This window comes from Ctenopharyngodon idella, chromosome 1 (genome assembly GCF_019924925.1).
Source record: "Ctenopharyngodon idella isolate HZGC_01 chromosome 1, HZGC01, whole genome shotgun sequence".
Classification (NCBI taxonomy): domain Eukaryota; kingdom Metazoa; phylum Chordata; class Actinopteri; order Cypriniformes; family Xenocyprididae; genus Ctenopharyngodon; species Ctenopharyngodon idella.
Genome location: NC_067220.1, coordinates 43,079,631 through 43,100,233, shown reverse-complemented (window position 1 = coordinate 43,100,233; position 20,603 = coordinate 43,079,631). Strand labels below are relative to the sequence as shown.

General features: G+C 36.6%; 1 protein-coding gene across 1 annotated transcript; it reads right to left on the bottom strand.

Annotated features, from left to right (window-relative positions):
- Positions 1–6,283: 6,283 nt before the first annotated feature.
- On the bottom strand, positions 6,284–20,496 carry LOC127512307 (adhesion G protein-coupled receptor E3-like). Its single transcript, XM_051893090.1, has 11 exons — positions 19,619–20,496; positions 18,155–18,271; positions 17,901–18,082; positions 16,132–16,293; positions 15,854–16,060; positions 14,768–15,003; positions 14,614–14,680; positions 14,424–14,515; positions 14,182–14,344; positions 13,878–13,925; positions 6,284–6,292 (listed from the first exon to the last, which is right to left on the bottom strand). The coding sequence occupies exons 1-11, from the start codon at positions 19,791–19,793 to the stop codon at positions 6,284–6,286; spliced, it is 1,458 nt and encodes a 485-aa protein (XP_051749050.1). The 5' UTR covers positions 19,794–20,496.
- Between the last annotated feature and the right edge of the window lie 107 nt (positions 20,497–20,603).

The following is a 20,603-nucleotide window of genomic DNA, read 5'->3' as shown; positions in this document are numbered from 1 at the left end:
AAGAGCTCATTTAAAAATAAGTACTCTTTCCACCTCTGCTCATCTTTATCTAGAGACACAAACACACACTCACACACATCTGTTTAATTCTGCAGATCCACAAACATTCAGCCAAAACAATCCAACAGAGGAAACATCAGACTACATTACCAGCTGAGGTCGTCTCTGGTGTGACTGTTGCATTGGTGCTGCTGATGATAGTAGCATCTGAAAAATAATGACTGATGAATAGCAATGAATCAACAAACACAACAAAAAGAGCTCATGTAGATAAAAGTACTCTTTCCACCTCTGATCATCTTTATCTAGAGACACAAACACACACTCACACACATCTGTTTAATTCTACAGATCCACAAACATTCAGCCAAAACACAATCCAACAGAGGAAACATCAGACTACATTACCAGGTGAGGTCATCTCTGGTGTGACTGTTGCATTCGGTGCTGCTGATGATAGTGACATCTGAAAAAATAATGACCGATGAATACCACCCTGCAAACAAGCCTTTACAGGCCCACTTAGGGCTGTCAGTGCAGGGACCCTGAGAATTTGTTCATTAGCAAAACGGTTGGCCCCTTAGCACTGGCCCTGCACGGGCAGCCCTCAGTTAGCCTACAGGAAGCACTGTTTTATTGAAAATAATAAAGTTGGAAGTCACCGTTATGGAGGTAAGCACTTGCTTTAGTTGGGCTCTTGACCCTTGACTTCTTAATATTAATGTTTCTCTGGTTGTTGTAACCGTGTATTTCTGAAACACATTTATTATAACAAAAGTTGTGAGAAGTAAAACTAATTATTAGTATTAATAATTTGTTTGTTGTCATGTAGTGGTCCAATCTCTGAGAGCATTTTTTTTTTTGATAATTTTACTTGCTTCCATAATGGTGACATCAAACTTTTTTTTTTTTTTTTCAATAAAACAGTGTTAAGGCTTCTTGGAGGCTAAGTGAGAGCTGCCTGTGCAGGGCCAGTGCTAAGGGGCCAACGTTTTGCCAATGAGCAAATTCTCAGGGGCCCTAAGTGGGCCCGTTTGCAGGCTTATTTGCAGGGCAATTAATCAACAAACACAATAAAAAGAGCTCATTTAAAAATAAGTACTCTTTCCACCTCTGCTCATCTTTATCTAGAGACACAAACACAAACTCACACACATCTGTTTAATTCTACAGATCCACAAACATTCAGCCAAAACACAATCCAACAGAGGAAACATCAGACTACATTACCAGCTGAGGTTGTCTCTGGTGTGACTGTTGCATTGGTGCTGCTGATGATAGTAGCATCTGAAAATATAATGACTGATGAATACCAATGAATCAACAAACACAATAAAAAGAGCTCATGTAGATAAAAGTACGCTTTCCACCTCTGATCATCTTTATCTACAAACACAAACACACGCACACACATCTGTTCAATTCTACAGATCCACAAACATTCAGCCAAAACACAATCCAACAGAGGAAACATCAGACTACATTACCAGCTGAAGTCATCTCTGGTGTGACTGTTGCATTGGTGCTGCTGATGATAGTAACATCTGAAAAAATAATGACCGATGAATACCACCCTGCAAACAAGCCTTTACAGGCCCACTTAGGGTTGTCAGCGCAGGGACCCTAAGAATTTGCTCTTTGGCAAAAGGTTGGCCCCTTAGCACGGGCAGCCCTCAGTTAGCCTACAGGAAGCACTGTTTTATTGAAAATAATAAAGTTGGAAGTCACCGTTATGGAGGTAAGCACTTGCTTTAGTTGGGCTCTTGACCCTTGACTTATTAATATTAATGTTTCTCTGGTTGTTGTAGTTGTGTGTTTCTGAAACACATTTGTTATAACAAAAGTTGTGAGAAGTAAAACTAATTATTAGTAATAATAATTAATAATCTTTCTGTTGTCATGTAGTGGTCCAACCTCTGAGAGCATTTTTTTAATAATTTTACTTACTTCCATATTGGTGATATCAAACTTTATTTATTTTTTTTTTATTTTTTTTCAATAAAACAGTGTTAAGGCTTCTTGGAGGCTAAGTGACAGCTGCCTGTGCAGGGCAAGCGCTAAGGGGCCAATGTTTTGCCAATGAGCAAATTCTCAGGGGCCCTAAGGTGGCCCGTTTGCAGGCTTATTTGCAGGGCAATTAATCAACAAACAAAATAAAAAGAGCTCATTTAAAAATAAGTACTCTTTCCACCTCTGCTCATCTTTATCTAGAGACACAAACACACACTCACACACATCTGTTTAATTCTGCAGATCAACAAACATTCAGCCAAAACACAATCCAACAGAGGAAACATCAGACTACATTACCAGCTGAAGTCATCTCTGGTGTGATTGTTGTATGGGTGCTGCTGTTGATAGTAGCATCTGAAAAAATAATGACTGATGAATAGCAATGAATCAACAAACACAACAAAAAGAGCTCATGTAGATAAAAGTACTCTTTCCACCTCTGATCATCTTTATCTAGAGACACAAACACACACTCACACACATCTGTTTAATTCTACAGATCCACAAACATTCAGCCAAAACACAATCCAACAGAGGAAACATCAGACTACATTACCAGGTGAGGTCATCTCTGGTGTGACTGTTGCATTGGTGCTGCTGATGATAGTAACATCTGAAAAAATAATGACCGATGAATACCACCCTGCAAACAAGCCTTTACAGGCCCACTTAGGGCTGTCAGTGCAGGGACCCTGAGAATTTGTTCATTAGCAAAACGTTGGCCCCTTAGCACTGGCCCTGCACGGGCAGCCCTCAGTTAGCCTACAGGAAGCACTGTTTTATTGAAAATAATAAAGTTGGAAGTCACCGTTATGGAGGTAAGCACTTGCTTTAGTTGGGCTCTTGACCCTTGACTTATTAATATTAATGTTTCTTTTGTTGTTGTAGTTGTGTGTTTCTGAAACACATTTGTTATAACAAAAGTTGTGAGAAGTAAAACTAATTATTAGTAATAATATTTAATAATCTTTCTGTTGTCATGTAGTGGTCTAATCTCTGAGAGCATTTTTTTTTAATAATTTTACTTACTTTCATATTGGTGACATCAAACTTTTTTTTTTTTTTTTTCAATAAAACAGTGTTAAGGCTTCTTGGAGGCTAAGTGAGAGCTGTCTGTGCAGGGCCAGCGCTAAGGGGCCAATGTTTTGCCAATGAGCAAATTCTCAGGGGCCCTAAGTGGGCCCGTTTGCAGGCTTATTTGCAGGGCAATTAATCAACAAACACAATAAAAAGAGCTCATTTAAAAATAATTACTCTTTCCACCTCTGCTCATCTTTATCTAGAGACACAAACACAAACTCACACACATCTGTTTAATTCTGCAGATCAACAAACATTCAGCCAAAACAATCCAACAGAGGAAACAGACTACATTACCAGCTGAGGTCATCTCTGGTGTGACTGTTGCATTGGTGCTGCTGATGTTAGTAACAGCTGGAAAAATAATGACTGATGAATAGCAATGAATCAACAAACACAATAAAAAGAGCTCATGTAGATAAAAGTACTCTTTCCACCTCTGATCATCTTTATCTAGAGACACAAACCCAGCTAACAGCATTTTGTTATAAGAACATTCTCTAAATATTCAGTGTTGGTTCTGGGAAGGTAAAAAATGTCTCGTTTTCTTCATGTTAGAGGAACGTATATTAAAATGTATGATGTTCCTCAAACATTCTTTCAACTTAATTTCGATTTAAAATTCAACATTCCAAGAACATGAAAATGTTCAGTTTCCTTAATGTTAGTAGAATGTTATTTAAAGGTTAGTGTGATGTTCCTGAAACATTCTTTCAATCATTCAAACACCTGCTGTGAACAAGCACTGAAAGAAAGAGAAATAAGAACACAAACTACAACTTTCTTCAGCAACAACCTTGATGAACTGAAGATAAAAGACATTAAATCTCTGAAGATCTGATTAAACAACTCCACAAACAGCATTACCAGCTTCACTTATTACTAACCAGACTGACTTTATTTCTGTCACACGTCTACAGAAGCTCTTATTGAGAATTAACAGAGGTTTAGATGTTGATGTCTTATTGAAAATGTTTTGTTTGAAGTCACCATCATGGAGATCAGCATTTGCTTTATTTGAACTTTTAAAGAACATTCTACTAACATTAAGAAAACTGAACATTTTTATAATCTTGGAATGTTGAATTTTTCTTCAAAATTAAGTTGAAAGAACATTTGTGGAACATCATATCTTTTAAAATACTCTCCTCTAATGTCAAGAAAACTGGAAAAAAAATTTACGCTCCCAGAACCAACACTGAATATTTAGAGAATGTTCTTATAACAACATTCTGGTAGCTGGGAACACGCTCGCACACTTATTGAATTCTACAGATCCACAAACATTCAGCCAAAACACAATCCAACAGAGGAAACATCAGACTACATTACCAGCTGAGGTCATCTCTGGTGTGACTGTTATATTGGTGCTGCTGATGTTAGTAATAACTGAAAAAAAAAAAGAAAAAAAAAAAAAAAACTGATGAATACCAACGATTCAAAAATCACACAAATAATAGTGTACAAAAGTGCACATGTACATATATATTTATCAGCAAAGTATGAAATAATGATCACTTTGCAAATTTTGTAGCAAATCTACACTCTTAGAAAGTATGTTAAAACTGACTCAAAATGTCACTGTGTGTGTTAAACACAGACATTCAGAATGTCTCAAAAAGCATTTGTTAAAAAAAGACTCAAATTGGCTAAATTCTTACACATCAGTGTAAGAATTTAGGGACAACACTTGTGTTAATTTTGACACATTCACTGTTTTAATGATTTTATCACAGTAAATGTGCCAGGAAGGTGATCTGTTAACAAGCAGAATCACCAAATGAGAAAATCACAATTTTTAAGTCACCATCATGGAGATTTTGTGCTATTAGATTTTGTTTGGGCTGTTATAACTGAGTTATAACAGTCAAACAAGCAAAGAGAAAAGATGATCAGGTGGTGTTGGTTATGTTTTCACATAATCATTATTTGACCTGAATCACTGAGTTAAATTTACATTATTGATTACAGCAGCACTGTGATTTTACAGTAGAAGATCAGCTTTTTCAATATAATCCAAAGGATTTCTTAAAAGTATTGATCAAAAAAAAACAAAAAAAAAACAGCCGCTTTCATTTAAAGACACAGACATCAAGAATCAGCCTGTGAATCTCAACAGTGGTGAGAATAATAAAGCATGTTGCGGTGCATTCTGGGTACCACCAATCAAAATTCATCAATGGCTCCCATCATGCATTGCTGCATGAATAAATTATGAGCTGAATTGTCTGAGTAATTTCCTTTATTCTCACTATTTTTTTTTTTTTCTGTTTTTATGTGACTTTTTAGTAGCTTGTTTTCTAATGTTTCTAAAATCTGAATGTTCAAAACAGAGTTGATCTGTTTATGAGAATATGTTGCTTGTCACTGTTGTTGAGATTCACAGGCTGATTCTTGATGTCTGTATGTGCCTTAAAAAAAAAAAAAAAAAAAAAAAAAAAAAAAAAGTTTTTTTTTGTAATCAGAACAACTTTTAAGAAATCATTTGGATTATATTGAAAAAGCTGATCTTCTGCTGTAGAATCACAGTGCTGCTGTAATCAATAACGTAAATCTAACTCAGAGATTGGGCTTTAAATGAGTTTAGTGATTCAGGACAAATAATGAATATGTGAAAACATAACCAACAACGCCTGATCATCTTTTTTATTTGCTTGTCTGGCTGTTATAACTCAGTTAAAGCAGCCAAACAAAATGTTTTAAATTAATTTTAAAGTCAAGGGTCAAGAGGTCAACTAAATCAAACACTGATCTCCATGGTTGTGACTTAAAATTGCGATTTTCTCCTTTGGTGAATTTTTGTAATCCATATGACTTTTTAGTCTATCTCAGAGCACTGGAGGAGGGGAAGGTTATGAGAACATAAAGAATTAAATTTCAGTCTGTTTCTCACATAAAGCACACATGAATTGTAAAACGGGAAGAAAGACAATCTTAATTACGGGACATGAGGTGAGTAAATTTTTAAAATTTTAAAACCTTTGATGACAGAATTTATGTATTTGTTTAGATCATTAGATCAGTGTGCAGGCCCAAACACACACACACACACACACACACACACACACACACACACACACACACACACACACACACACACACACACACACACACACACACACACACACACACACACACACAAAAAACTGCTTATACTTACACAGAATAACAGAGATGATAGTCGGTGCTCTTATAAAATCTGAAATATGAAGAAAAAAATTAAATAATCTTAAGACAATTTACAATTTACAAAGACAAAAAAATAAACAAACAAACAAAAATTTTTAAAAAATCCAGTTATGACTATAAAGGCAGGAACACACCAAGTCGACGCTGACGAACTAGTGGTGACGAAAGCAGACTGCGGGGTTGGCTCACGTCGGCAGTGTCTGGGTCCAAAGTTGCCCTGACACACCAAACCGATGCTCGACAGCCGACAGCTAAGTAGCACGTCCGTTCTGCGCCTGCGTAAGATGAAATGCCTTTCCGTACCAGCAGGTGGCAGTAGCTGAACAGCCAATCAGAATGATCAGATGGCCCGACGGACCAACGAGCTCCGACGCCAATTCAACATGTCGAATCGGACGAAAATAAGCAGACGAGGACCAACTTCAGCCGATGGTGTGGAACACACTGAGAAAACTTAGTCGGCCGACGAACAAAAACTGCCCGACGGCTGACCGTCGGCTTGGTGTGTTCCTGCCATAACACTGATTCTCTGAGAAGGAAAATAAAACACTGCATCTTGGATTGACACTATGGGGAACCCCTTACGGAACGAAAATATATTTCCATATATTTATGATCAATATATTAAATGGTGTCAATATACTGAAAAATATATGAAATAATATATTCAGTTAATATATTGTGTTAATATGTTACAATATATTGAATAACACATAAAGAATTGCCACTTTTACTACAGAGCATGTGAGCGAAGTGGGACGGTGTGAAGCTCCGTTCAATATTCTGCTCTAAGCGCGTGCGCTCCACTCAGTTGCTCATGGAGCAAGTGAACACTCCACTCATGTACCGCTCATGCTCACCGGTAAAACAAATCCCGCTCAGATCCCGCTCCGACATGAAATTTCTCTGTAGTAGGCTAATTGCTTTCTGTTTGTAATGAATTTCTTGAATAAATGTCTCAATTACAGCAGTAGGCCTATAAATAACAGTTATGATGTTTCAGGGTGACATTCTGTGACATTACAGTGTCTACTTTTTATTACTATAAACCCAGCTAACAAAATGTTGTTATAAGATTGTTTTCTAAATATTCAGTGTTTGTTCTGGGAACATAAAAGATGACCAGTTTTCTTGACATTAGAGGAAGATATAGCCCCAGTTTCACAGACAAGGCTTAAGCTAGTCCCAGACTAAAATGCATGTTTGAGCTGTTTTAACTGAAAGCAACTTGTACTGACAGATCTTAAAATATGTCAGTGCCATTGTTTTGTCTCAAGATGTACACCAGTAATGTTTTTTTCTAGGGCAAGTTTATAAAAGCTACTTAAATGTTTTAATTGAACCAAGGCCTAATCCAGGCTTAATCTAAGCCCTGTCTAACTCCACAAATAACATTACCAGCTTCACTTATTACTGACTTTATTTCTGTCAGGCATCTACAGAAGTTCTTATTGAGAATTAACAGAGGTTTAACTCTGTTTCATTTGAAGTCACCTTAATTGTTGAGATTCATACGCTGATTGTTGATGTCTATGTTTGTCTGCATGTCATTGTAGATTATTTTTTTTGCTATAATTTATGTTTTTTGTAATTTTCTAACTGACTTTTATAATACTACTGGACCCCATGCTGCAGTAACACAGGGTTTGTAACATTAACATATTAATGATACAACAAAAATGTTAGACTCAGATGATATCATTGGATTATTTTGTGATGATTTTAAAACTATAAACAGGTAACCATCATTACCTGATCTTAATTCATTTTAGCTTTCTTTGCTACTGCAAAGGTGTTTGATAAACACACCGTCACAGCAGCCAAAAAAAAAAAAGACAAAAGATGTGATGATAAGAGGTAAGAGCCCAACTAATGAAAACACTAATCACCACTATGGTGATTTAAAATAAAACAGTTAAACCTCTATTAATTCTCAATAAGAACTTCTGTAGAAGTGTGACAGAAATAAAGTCAGTCTGGTTAGTAATAAGTGAAGCTGGTAATGCTGTTTGTGGAGTTGTTTAATCAAATCTTCAGAGATTTAATGTCTTCTTTTTTGTTCAGTTGATTTCATCTAAAGCTGTGGCTGATGTCAGTTGTAGTTCTTGTGTTTCTCTTTTTCTGTTGTCGTCTTTCCTTCAGTGTTTCTGCTTGTTAACAGGCTTATTAAGGCTAAGATGACTCCATATTTACCCTGCAAATATGCCCCTGCGGGGCCCATGCTGGCTTTTTGAGGGAACAGTGGGCTAGGGCCAGCCCACACCAAACCTAAACAGGCCCAGTGCGGGCTTGCCCAGGCGAGGCCCACAGCTTTGGGCTCACTGCGGGCTCTCTGTGAGCCGCCCACACTAGCGGACTGCTCACATTAAGCCCATGATGGCCCAGTGTGGGCCAGCCCGTTCGGGCCTAGAGAAACTTTTGTACCTTTGGGCCCATGCAGCAGAGATGGAAAGTCCAGGGGTCAGAAAGTAAAAGTCCTGCCATATTTTTATTCCACCCACTGAAGCAGTGTTAAAGTTAATGTGATAATTGATTAATTGAGTGATGATTGACAATTATTGAAGACACCTGATGATAACAAGCAGAATCACCAAAGGAGAAAATCACAATTTTTAAAGTCACCATCATGGAAAATTAAATGTGAAATTCAATAAGAATTTATAACTCTGCACAGATGGAATAAAATTAATGACAAATTACTGTAATTCACATTTTTTATACAGAAAAATTACTGTATTTTTATTCAGTATTTTCTGTTTTCTTAAAATACATACAAATGTACTGTATGTAAAATTACAAAAATAATCTGTAATTAATACAATAACAAAACAGTTAGATGATAAAATGGTCAAATGACTGGCAGCAACAGCTGCCAAACAAATACCATAAAATTAAAGTAAAATCTCTTTATTTAAATAAGCTGAAAACACGGTCACATGACTGGCAGCAACAGAACATTAAACACTAACAGATCTGTCTAGATCTTAGCATCTTCACTTATTACAATAGATGTTGATGTTTTATTGAAAAATAGTAACGTTTGAAGTCACCATTATGGAGGTAAGCGTTTGCTTTAGTTGAGCTAAAGTCATTGACCACTTTTTTTTTTTTTTTGATCTTTAACTGTTATTTTCATTAATGGTAAACATGCTGCCAGATTTATTGTTGTAGATTAATAGTATGGACCTAGTAAGGGCTGCCTGTACAGGGCCAGTGCTAAGGGGCCAATGTTTTGCTAATGAGCAAATTTTTAGGGGCCCTTATGTTAGCCCTAAGTGGGCCTGTAAAGAGCCAGTGCAGGCTTGTTTTCAGGGATAATATACACAGATTTTGTGGCTCAGATAAGGTCCAGTTCTGGTTTATTTCTTTGCTCTTGACTGTCATGTGGTATTGCTGTGGTTTGCTTGTGGCTCATATCTGGCAAACAGGAGTGGCCCACACAAGGACCGTCATTCCATGTAGCATGTGGGCCAGATCTGGGCCGACTCAATGTTGCTATCTGGGCTCTAAAAACAGGGGGGACTATAAACCAAACATTAGTATAATGAAACAACTGGAGTTAAACCAAGCTTTACCCGGTTTCAACACCCCAGATGCTTCCTTAGTTTATATACCCAATTTTGTTTGGGGAGGAATCTACTGTAGCAGCTCTACTTCCAATCCTTGTGCAAGTCCGCCAGAAGGTCATTCGTATAAACATACGCACCCCACGCATACACGGCCTTATTCGGACACGCTTGTCTGAGAGTTTTTCCATAATAATAGCCTTCACTACATGCTAACACAAACAAACAGCTCCTGAAGACAAAGAAATGGTCACGTTGATGATGTTCCCCATAGGGTCAATCAAAGACATAGACTTGAGCTCCACTTCGAAAGGGAACTGCAGCTTTGAGTTTGACATATTAACTACATTCATTCATAAAGGTTGAGTTGGATGTTGGAGTTTTTTGGGGCAGTGTGAACTAGTCTTTACTAATCATGACAAGACAAATACTCACTTTTATGAAGAGAGGAAGCCATTGTCGGTTTATACAGTCTGATGTATTTTTCTTTATCCAAATGCCAGTTCAGGGAATGAGTTTCGTTTACAGTTCAGAGGAAAATTAGCTTTGGCACTGATGCATGACTTCTTGTTTGTTTCCTCTGTGTTTCAGACATGCATGGAAAATTCCATTAAATTTATGAATTTACATGTTACAAGAGTTATAAGTGAGGAGAGGTTTAAACATTCATATTTTAAAAAGAATGAAAAGATAAACTCAGCAAAAAAAGAAATGTCTTCTTACATTCAAACGCTTTTATATCAAGCAAATTTCTTAACATGTAAATATTTGTATTTACAGGGACGCATGGTTACACATGGTTTGGCAAGGACAATCAGCTGTCCTTCCTGTCTCCCAGTACTGTCTTAGGCGTCTTACATTACACACTGTAAAACATTTTCAGCTGGTTAAACTTAGAAATTTAAGTTCACCTGCTGCCTTAAAAATGTGAGTTAACTCAACTAGAAAATAAGCTTTGTTTCAACTCAAAAATAGTCAAGACAACGCATTACTTTAAGTTAAAATTTAAACTTAAAATAATGCATTGTCTTGACTATTTGTGAGTTGAAACAAAGATTATCTTTAACTTATGTTTAGTTGAGTTAACTCACATTTTTAAGGCAGCAGGTAAACTTTCATTTCTAAGTTTAACAGCTGAAAATGTTTTACAGTGCAGACATTGCAGTTTATTTTTATACATTGCAGGTTTATTCCACACGTGCGTGAGCAATAATTGTTTCATTGAACAATTTTAACAAGTTTGAAGTTTAATTTCAGTTTTTCATAAGTTCAGTTTTTACAAAGAAATTTCATCAAAAAATGTATACATTTCTTAAGGTGTTAAAAGGGTTCTGACCTGGTCAGAATATGAATCTTATTGCTCATCTAGGTATACAGTAACTACACACAAATCACACATGATCACACATCAACATGCAGTGTGTTCGGTTTTCAGAGACTGACGATCATAATGAGCAGAAAGAAGATCTTACCTGATGTAAGCTGATATACAGTGATCCTCACCAACACAACTTACTGCTTAACTAAGGTTAACTGTGTGAGATGTTTATTGAGAATCTATCTGTCTGTTATCCTGATAAGAAAATGTGAGCCCAAGTCCAGTGTTGACTTAAATTCAAATTTGTATACAAATTTGTACATAACAATAGCTCACATAACCAGTTCCTCTGTAGTGTATTTTTAGTTTGTTTTCACACTTGGGTCCTCTTTAAAAGAACCAAACTCAGACCCCTGAAAAGGACCAAGTGTGAAAATACCCTTAGAGACCTTCCATGACCTTGTTTATGTTGCATTCTAAATACAGAAATACTGTTTAGAATGGCTAGATTTGGTATTTCATATTTCAGACTAGGATATTATTCTCAGAATAACCAGAATCAGAATCAGACTAGCAGACTTACCAGAATCAGACTATTATGGAGCTTTTTTCGTTTCTTTTGTTGAATGTGAAAAAAACGTTAAAATTCAATTATTTTAATTTTATGATATGACAATTGAGAGAAGTTTGAATGTGACCTGAACAAAAGCAAAATTCAATAACGTGTTTTACTGAATTTGAGACATTATCTGTTCATTTAGTTTGTTTTATAGTTAACTATACCCATAAAACCAACACAGGCTCATTGGAAAAAACGTACCTGTGTCAATATTTTTGCCAAACACCTCTCTCATTTGGCAAGAATCCTATATTTGCATGTAACATTTCGGTTGTTAAATTATTCATTATGTAAACAGTTAAGGCTTTGTACTTCACTCGTGTTCCAATATCCACGTAACAGTATCCTTCACATGCACAAAAAAAGTGTTTGGTTGGGCACTGGGCTGATTTTACAGTGAACCATTTAATTTGAGCAGTGCAACTTTTATGTTTAATTGACCGCATTTTAGTTTGATGATGAATGGCTGAAATGTCAAGAAATGATGTTGAGTGTGTGCACAAGGCGCCTGTGCGATCACTTGGATTTAATTAAATAAAGATATAAAGAAAACAAATACAATGTGTTAGAGTTTCACAAAAACAAGCAAACAAAAACATTGTGGTATTTTTAATGGGCCACAGACACCCAAATATTCTAATTTTTTTAATTTGACATTTTAATCTTAACGGTTAATGATCGACTAATAAGCTTTGGTTATAAAAATCTAAATGAACATAATGTTCTCATTACAATTCTCCAGCAGATTTACTATGCTGCTGCATGCAAGTTCATGCTAACTTAAAAACTTGCGTACACGAGCTGAGACCTGTTGTGAGATTTGATAGTAGCCACCGCTCACGTCCATATTGATAAATGCCAAGTTTTGCTCGGAAAACAGCCATACACACCGTTTTCTGTCGTACATTTGTTTCATACTTGAGGCCCAGTGTGAGTAATATGTGAGCTCATTGTGAATTCAAAATGTTGAGCAGGTTTGGAGGAGGCAGTTCAAATATCAGTCACCGGGGGGACATTCTACTTCCTGTTTCTCAACACTATCACAGTGGTGTCACATGGTGAGCTCATAGTACGTCTACAGAAGCTCTTATTGAGAATTAACAGAGGTTTAGATGTTGATGTTTTATTGTTTCATTTGATGTTACCATCATGCTATTTGCTTCAGTGTTTGCTTTAGTTGGGCTCTTGACCCTTGACTTTTAACATTATATTTTCTTTGGTTGCTGTGACTGTGTTTGTAAAACACATTTATTATGGCAAGGAAAGACAGAAAAGAATGCATCAGGTGATGTTGGTTTGTTATTAATGATAACAACATAGTCATCACTAAGATTCAATATGCAGTCTTTGTGAGGCGTTATTAATCTTGTGTTTGTAATTATAATAGCCCTGTGATTATATGGGATTAGATCCAGCAGTGTCATAATCATTTATGGAGGATTTTAAAAGCATGATCAGACACAAACATTTTGAACTAAAGTGTCATCCAAAAATCAATGGTAATGGCACTGAATCAATGTTACAATGTGATGTTGGTTCAACATCCTTCTTGCACTCTCAGAAAATGAAACACTGCAACTACAAATGACTTAAAGACACATAACATGAAATCAACTGAAGATAAAAGACATTAAATTTCTCAAGATCTCAGCAGAGGATGATTAAACAACTCCAAAGAGAGCATTACCAGCTTCACTTATTACTAACCAGATTGACTTTATTTCTTTCATTCATCTACAGAAGTTCTTTTTGAATTACATATCCCTCACATATACATAAAAAGGTGTTTTTTTAAGACTGTGCTTTTGTCAAACATCATTTACATAATCATCTTTCGAGTATCATTTACAAGCCAATAAAAGGTTGTGTTGTTTGAAATTAAGTTTTAAGGCACTGTTCAAATGCTCTAATAAAGAAAAATGTCTTGTGTACAACCGGGTTAGATATGCAATATCACAATGAAAACAGATTTCTCAACATTTCACTCATTTAAATTAAAGGAAAACAAGAGTTGGTGATTTGCATATACATACACTGGAAAACTTGTTTTTATCCTTTATTTTTTAGAAGGATTATAAGGATTTATGCTGACTCTGCATGGAAGAACAGCTCTCCAAAAATTCCTGTACTGTTGTCTGATCTGCACAAGACGAGAAAGTAAGTTAAATCAGGTTATTTCACAAGACAAATGATTACCAGATCAAGGGATAGGCTGACTTAAATACTTTTGGAACAGCCTTTGTGTTAGAAGTGTGGCTATATGGTTTAAAATGCTAAAAGGCACTGGGTTTTGGAACACCACTGTAGTCTCTCAGGTGTGAAAATATGATGGAATTCATATGAATTAGGTGAAGCAGATAAAGAAGATTATCTGGTAGAGTAAAGTAATGTCTGACCTCATTATTTAGGACACAATAGACCAGGAAGATGAAGGTTCCCTGCTGGGAGTTCAAGATCAGGAAGATGATCTCCAGCTCCTTACTGCCATTAATGAAGAAACCCAGAATCCAGGAGCAACCAAGAACCACAAACTGACACATTGTTTTAAATGTCATAATCCTGTAGAGAAACAGAGAAAGGAAGAGAGTTAATGTGTCTTTATTAACTACATTTTATTTTAAATAAGATTGTTTGTTACTTCTTTTGTTTTATCTGTGAAACTTCAGCGTTCAGATTTTTCAAATTTGAGTTCAGACTGATGATGATGCAGACAAAGAGAATCATGTTTAACTGCATAGTAAGAGAGAGAAAAAAAGTAATTAATCATTAATCATTGATTTCCTTTTAATACAAAGTCATGAGATAAAAGAAATGAGAAATGTGTTTACTGCTAGTATGACGGCAACAGGTCCCAGAAAACTCCAGATAAAATCTTTATCCATTTTAATCCAACAGCTGTTTGGAGGAAGATACAGGCAAAAATGATCAATGAACAAACATTGATGAAGATGTTGATCACTGAGTCACTCAAATTAAACTCACTGTTCGCTGTCGGAGCCTTTAGGATCCACCGCAGCAGACATGGCCACCACAACCAGAGGAACCGTATATCCAATCGCACACAGGAATCTAGTGCTAAACACCTCCCTCTTTTTTTTGGAGCTGATCTGTGATATGTTCTTCACACAGATGAAGAGCAGCACAGCTTCAATGAACATCCACATAAAGCCGGAGAGAAAGAGGAAGTGCAGCACACCTGATATCACGGCACACAACACCTGGAGACCATGAGAGATGGTTATTATGGTGTACTCACATTAGACACGGTTGTGTTGTACCATCCCCTGGCGCAATTGTCCCCCCTCCCCTGCTGGTCTGTACTCACAACGCACTTTATGTTCTGGCCCAGAGCACGCTTATGTCATTTACAACGCAACTTTTTGTTTTGAAGAAAACAGGGAGAACAGTGCTTTCGCTAATAGACAGACTGCTTAATAGATTTATCATTTCTGCCGTGCAGCGATTTTCACTTGACTGTGCTGCACGTATCAAAATATTATTATGGAGGCAGCTGACTTTGGAGAAATTAGCAGCTTTACTTGCAAACTACAATTCCTGTTCATCAATAAGGTGAGAACCAGACCTGTTATAAACCTAAATATACTCAATTTAATTAAATTAATTGAAAATTGTACTATCCAAGTAGTAATAGAAGATGTTTGCTGTTGAAATTATGGCAGTAGAGCACACAAGAGTAGTAGCTGTTCTTTGCCCCGGCGCGGTTAGCGATCACACTGCATGCGTACCGCGCCCAAGCCCAACTGAACCCACTCTGGCCCACCTCTTCCAAGCAGGCCAGGACTAGGGGTTAAACCGACTATTTGACTTTAATGCTCTGCCATGATGCTTTAAGCTTGACATTGACTAGTCGCTGGACCTATAGAGCCATAGTTTTGAATTCGTTCAACCCCTAGCCAAGACACGGTTAGTGAACCGTGCCCGGGCATGGTACGGAGTGATCACACTAATTAAACGTACCAGACTTTGGTGGTCAAACATGCTCGGGCACGGTTCAGATCACCCTCAGTGAGGCTGTGCTGAGCTGTAGGGCGCCTTCATCATTCTCACCTGTAGGGGGCGTATGAAGCTCAGGAACTGTTGTGTGAGCAGGAACAGAATGTGAGCCAACAGCAGACTCACACAGATGTTGATTCGAGCCACATTATTCACTCCAGGCCTCCACTGACAAAAGGCAAAGGTCAACAGGGCCAAACTGAAGAACACCAGCCCCACGATCACACACACCAAATTCAACAGCTCCAGCAGCGAGTCGTTCTGAGAAAACATGAGTACATGAGTGCCAAATCTGTGCTGCTCTTAAATGGTCACTATAAATGTTCTCGTACCTCTGGTGGTCTGCTGGTTTGCATTATGAGAGCGAATGTCGACAGATGAACACAGGAACACACAGTGTAGCTGCTGTTAGTCTCTAAAACAGAACAACCATCTACAATCCACTCGCTGATATTCCAGTACACACAGGACAGAGAACCGTTGGAAACAAGCTTCTAAACAGTAAAGAACATACATGCATATTAAGGATACCTCCAGTGATGGCTGGCCAATAGAGTGCACTAGGGCACCACCCTCCCTGAGTCATACACACACAATAGTAATAATAAATTGATATTTATATATGATATGATAGAACATAATCTCTACAAAATGTATGCTTTCTCTACTTGTCCCCTCTGCCTGTTGACATGTCTCAAGTTCAGCTCTGGCAGTAGTATATTCCTGCAATACCGGAGGTTAGTTTCAGGACCACATTTCTAGGACCCTAGGTTTTTGTGACACCGCCACCTAGTCAATTCTACTCCAACAGACGAGAGCTGAATTACACTGAAAACAGATGCAAGACCCACGGAAATTACTACATTTATCTTTCCACTTTATTTTTTAATGTAAGAGAAGAAGCACCATGCCGAGCTGCAGCTAATGAAAAAGAAGTCTCGTGTCGTACATGCACAGAAAATAACTTAAAAAATAATAAGGTCTTTCACTACAGCAAAACTGAATTTAAAACCAAAATATAGGGCAATCATATAATGAAACGAATTCAGTTAAATATTACCAACGGTTGTGTTTAGGGTTAGGGGTTGGTTAGTACAATCAGTTAAATTTAAATAGTTAAACAACTAAATCATTCCTGAAAATTAATAATACAAATACAGAATGAAATAGTAAGTGCTCTAAAATAGTATAAAAAAGAAATGTGGTCGCAGTATTGCAGGAATACCCTACTCAGCTCTAGGGTGATAGAGAGATGTGTCTATGTAGATTTGCTACATAGATAGCAAGATATTGCTGATTCAAGATATGGGCAATTTGAAGGTACAACATAAAATTTAGCAATCAGCTTCCTCAAATCTAATCTGAGAAGTGTGATTATTTTATTGCCCCTAACGAGCCACTTCTAAAGTCAGCACTAGTAAAGTCAGCACTAGTATAGTCAGCACTAGCTGGGCAACGTTTAGCCGTTTTTGAACATCATTTGGCTTAGTTTTTTCGGTGTGTTCCATCAGGTGCCGTCTGTGTTTTTTTGGGCCGATTTGGGCATGCTGAATGAGCGTCGGGCCGTCACTGAGAGAACTCTGATTGGCTATTCAGTTTAGCGAATGAGTCAGTGCTCAAGAATAAAAGCAAAAGTTATGAATGAACAAAGTCATCAAGCCCAAGCTCTAAACAAATGTACTGTATTTTTTTTTTTCCCCCTCACAGTTTTTGCTGTTGCACTGTATAGGTAATTTTAAATTATGAAAATTAAAAAGTTTTACAACTTTTTACAATTTACAAAACTTTTACAATAAAAAAAAAATAATAATGTTCTGGAATGTTTTCATGTGCTCTTTGGTGTGCACAATAATTATGAATTATATGGACTCATTATATCATTTGGTTGTTTATTATTTTGTATATTTCTTTCTGTTAACTGTTTTGCATTAATTCATACTGGGATGTTTGCTGAAAATGTTGGATCTGGCACAGCCCTACCTGGAAAATTTTCCACCAGCGGGCACTTTCATTTTATTTTCTCCATCCATCCCCTTTTTTTACTGTAAATTTGCAAACTGAACCCTGCCTGAACAGAACAGTGGATAAAGAAGTAACCCACTCTGATGTGTTTGAAGGTGAAGTTGACTGGTTTGGTGAGTTTAGTGTTGGTGGTTTTGTGAAGAGTAACTGAGATCACAGTGGACATCATGGTTTTAATCGTGTCATTTGGTGTGTTGAAGAAGTCGGGCTTCAGTAGATTCTCCATTGTGCTGTAGCTCAAGAAAGCCACAGCAGCTGATCCTGTGTGACAGAAACAGGAAATCACATACACCGAATGTGATATTATAGAGTCATATCAAACTTTTTACATACTTTGACTGTTGTTCTTGGCGATCCCAATGAGATCAATGTCCACAGCAGAATTTGTCGTGTCAAGTCTAGGGAATTTATCTAAGGTGACATTTGGTCCAACCATGAAGACTCGTCCCTCTGATTTATAACAAAACAACCGGCACACAATGTGTAAATTATTCAGTCTAACAGTATTTTACATCAGCCAGACGAGAAATTGTGAAATAATTAGGTCATCCAGAAAACCAACAAATAGTTCATAGCACAAAGTTATAGAGCTTTCTAGAGTACAAAGTTATAGAGCTGCACGATTCTGGTTAAATTGGAAATTGAACAATTTGAAAATTGAAGTTTGAATGAATGATTCAATGACTCACTTAAATACTTCACTTATTTCATTACTGGATGAATCAGCATTTTTGAACAAAACTCTTGAATGAATGATTCAATGACAAATACATTTTTTAACAGTCACTTGTCACCACCTGGTGGCATAATGATGTAATCTATGCAATCGCTATTTGATGCGGCAAGTTACTTTCAAAATTCAATTTGCTCTATTTGCGCTACCATAGACATCAGTGTTTATATCCAAACTATAAACTTTTATCCCAGTACTTCTGTAATGATATGAATACTTGTAACCCAGAAATAACAAAGCTGTATGGTTAAAAAAAAAAAAAAAAAAAAAGACTTAAGGGGGTAAAATCCCATTTGACTTTTATTCTCTTATAAACCACTAGATGGCAAAAACATTCAAGGGTGCATTTTCCAAAAGCATCGTTAGCCAACTATGGTCGCAAGTTCCGTCGTTATCAGCATTTTTGTTTTACTTTTGTTTCGAACCACTGATTCGAAACAAAAGATTTGTAAAGCTTTGAAGCTTCATGAAGCAGTGTTTTGAAATTGCCCACCACTAGATATTGTTGAATAAAGTTCAATTATTTTTTTATTCATTTATTTATTTATTTTTGGCGCACAAAAAGTATTCTCGTCGCTTCATAACTTTAAGGTTCAACTACTGTAGTCACATGAACTGTTTTAAATATAACTTTAGTACCTTTCTGGGCATTTGAAAGTGTAGGCCTCACTGAGCCATCGGATTTTATCACAAATATCTTAATTTGTGTTCCAAAGATGAACGAAGGTCTTACGGGTATGAAACGACATGAGAGTGATTAACTAATGAAAGAATTTTAATTTTTGGGTGAACTAGCCCTTTAAGGTGTGCCTTTAGCCCCAGTGTACCCATAACTTCTTCTCTCTCTCTGGGTCAGTGGCAGCAAGAACACATATTTGAATGTTCCGGTGTGAATTTGTCAAAGGTTTAATAGACACAGGCGAATCGTAGTAATTTAGGAATGAGATCACATGGGTGTGTGTATCGAGATCGCAATTGTTTACCAATTAATCGTGTAGCTCTACAAAGTCAGTAATATAATGTAGGCTGTACCTGTAGTTATTGACAGTTCTGTTTTCACTTACCCACAGATTCAAGAGTAAAACTGATATTGGCAGTTGTGTTTGTCGGCATCACCAGCAAGGACACAAGTTTCTCACTGGCTTTTAACACACTGTTTCCATCTGACACCAGTTTATTTGGGTCAGCTGATGATGACACTAAAATCTCCTCTGAAGCATTGAAGACCACATCCAACATTTTGGTCACATCCTATTTTAGTGATTATATAATTTGTATAACTTGTAAATGTTGAAACAAAAGTAAGCATTGCTACAGTATCATTTAGTGACAAATAATAATAATTTGTGTCATTTTTCTCTTACAGTCAAAGGGAGCACTTCAGCTGTAATGTTCTTTATCTGCTCAAGAAGATTTTCCACACATCGTCCTGTGGCCTGAAATCACAACTGAGCTTTGAAATCACATTGAACACCGTAGCGTATTTGTTCATTTTAATGTTTTTCTTTTATTGTCTCTAAATAAAAAAAAATAATAAAAAAAATAAAAATATTGTTGGTGTAAGTAAAAGAAACAAATTGTTCAACATATATTTGTTATATGCAAATAACCAACACCACTGACAAAAATTAAAAAAAAAAAAAAAAAAAAAAACACTGCACATTATGCTTTTGTTTCAAGTTGTATGGTATGGTGTCCAGCCTTCAAATCACAGTTTCAGAAACTCATCTCAACTTACCCTGCAATCTTCCAGCGGTTTGATATTCAGAACTGGAATGAGAAAACTCAGCATTAATTAAATGGAAGTTCCTTTGAAACGTCATTTCAGTGGGACTGTGTGATGCTGTGGTTGTAGAGAATAATCTTTTATTAATTATAAAACTGGTAATATACATTACTTGGCAAATCCAAGTGGGTTTATTCTAGATTCTGAAATCATTACCTCCAGTAATCTCAGACCAAGGTTAGAATTTAACAAAGCATTTGACTGAGAAGATCTGCAAACCAATTTTGGGCCAGTGGTAAGATCTTACATTTACATTTTCAAAT

Bases quoted from the DNA above. Each gene is read 5' to 3' on its own strand.
- LOC127512307 (XM_051893090.1), bottom strand. From the start codon at position 19,793: ATGTTGGATGTGGTCTTCAATGCTTCAGAGGAGATTTTAGTGTCATCA. The intron at 18,272-19,618 runs GTAAGTGAAAAC...GTTATAAATCAG, and splicing joins TTTTACTCTTGAATCTGTGG to AGGGACGAGTCTTCATGGTT. The intron at 16,294-17,900 runs GTGGGTTACTTC...TTTACTGTTTAG, and splicing joins TCACCTTCAAACACATCAGA to AAGCTTGTTTCCAACGGTTC.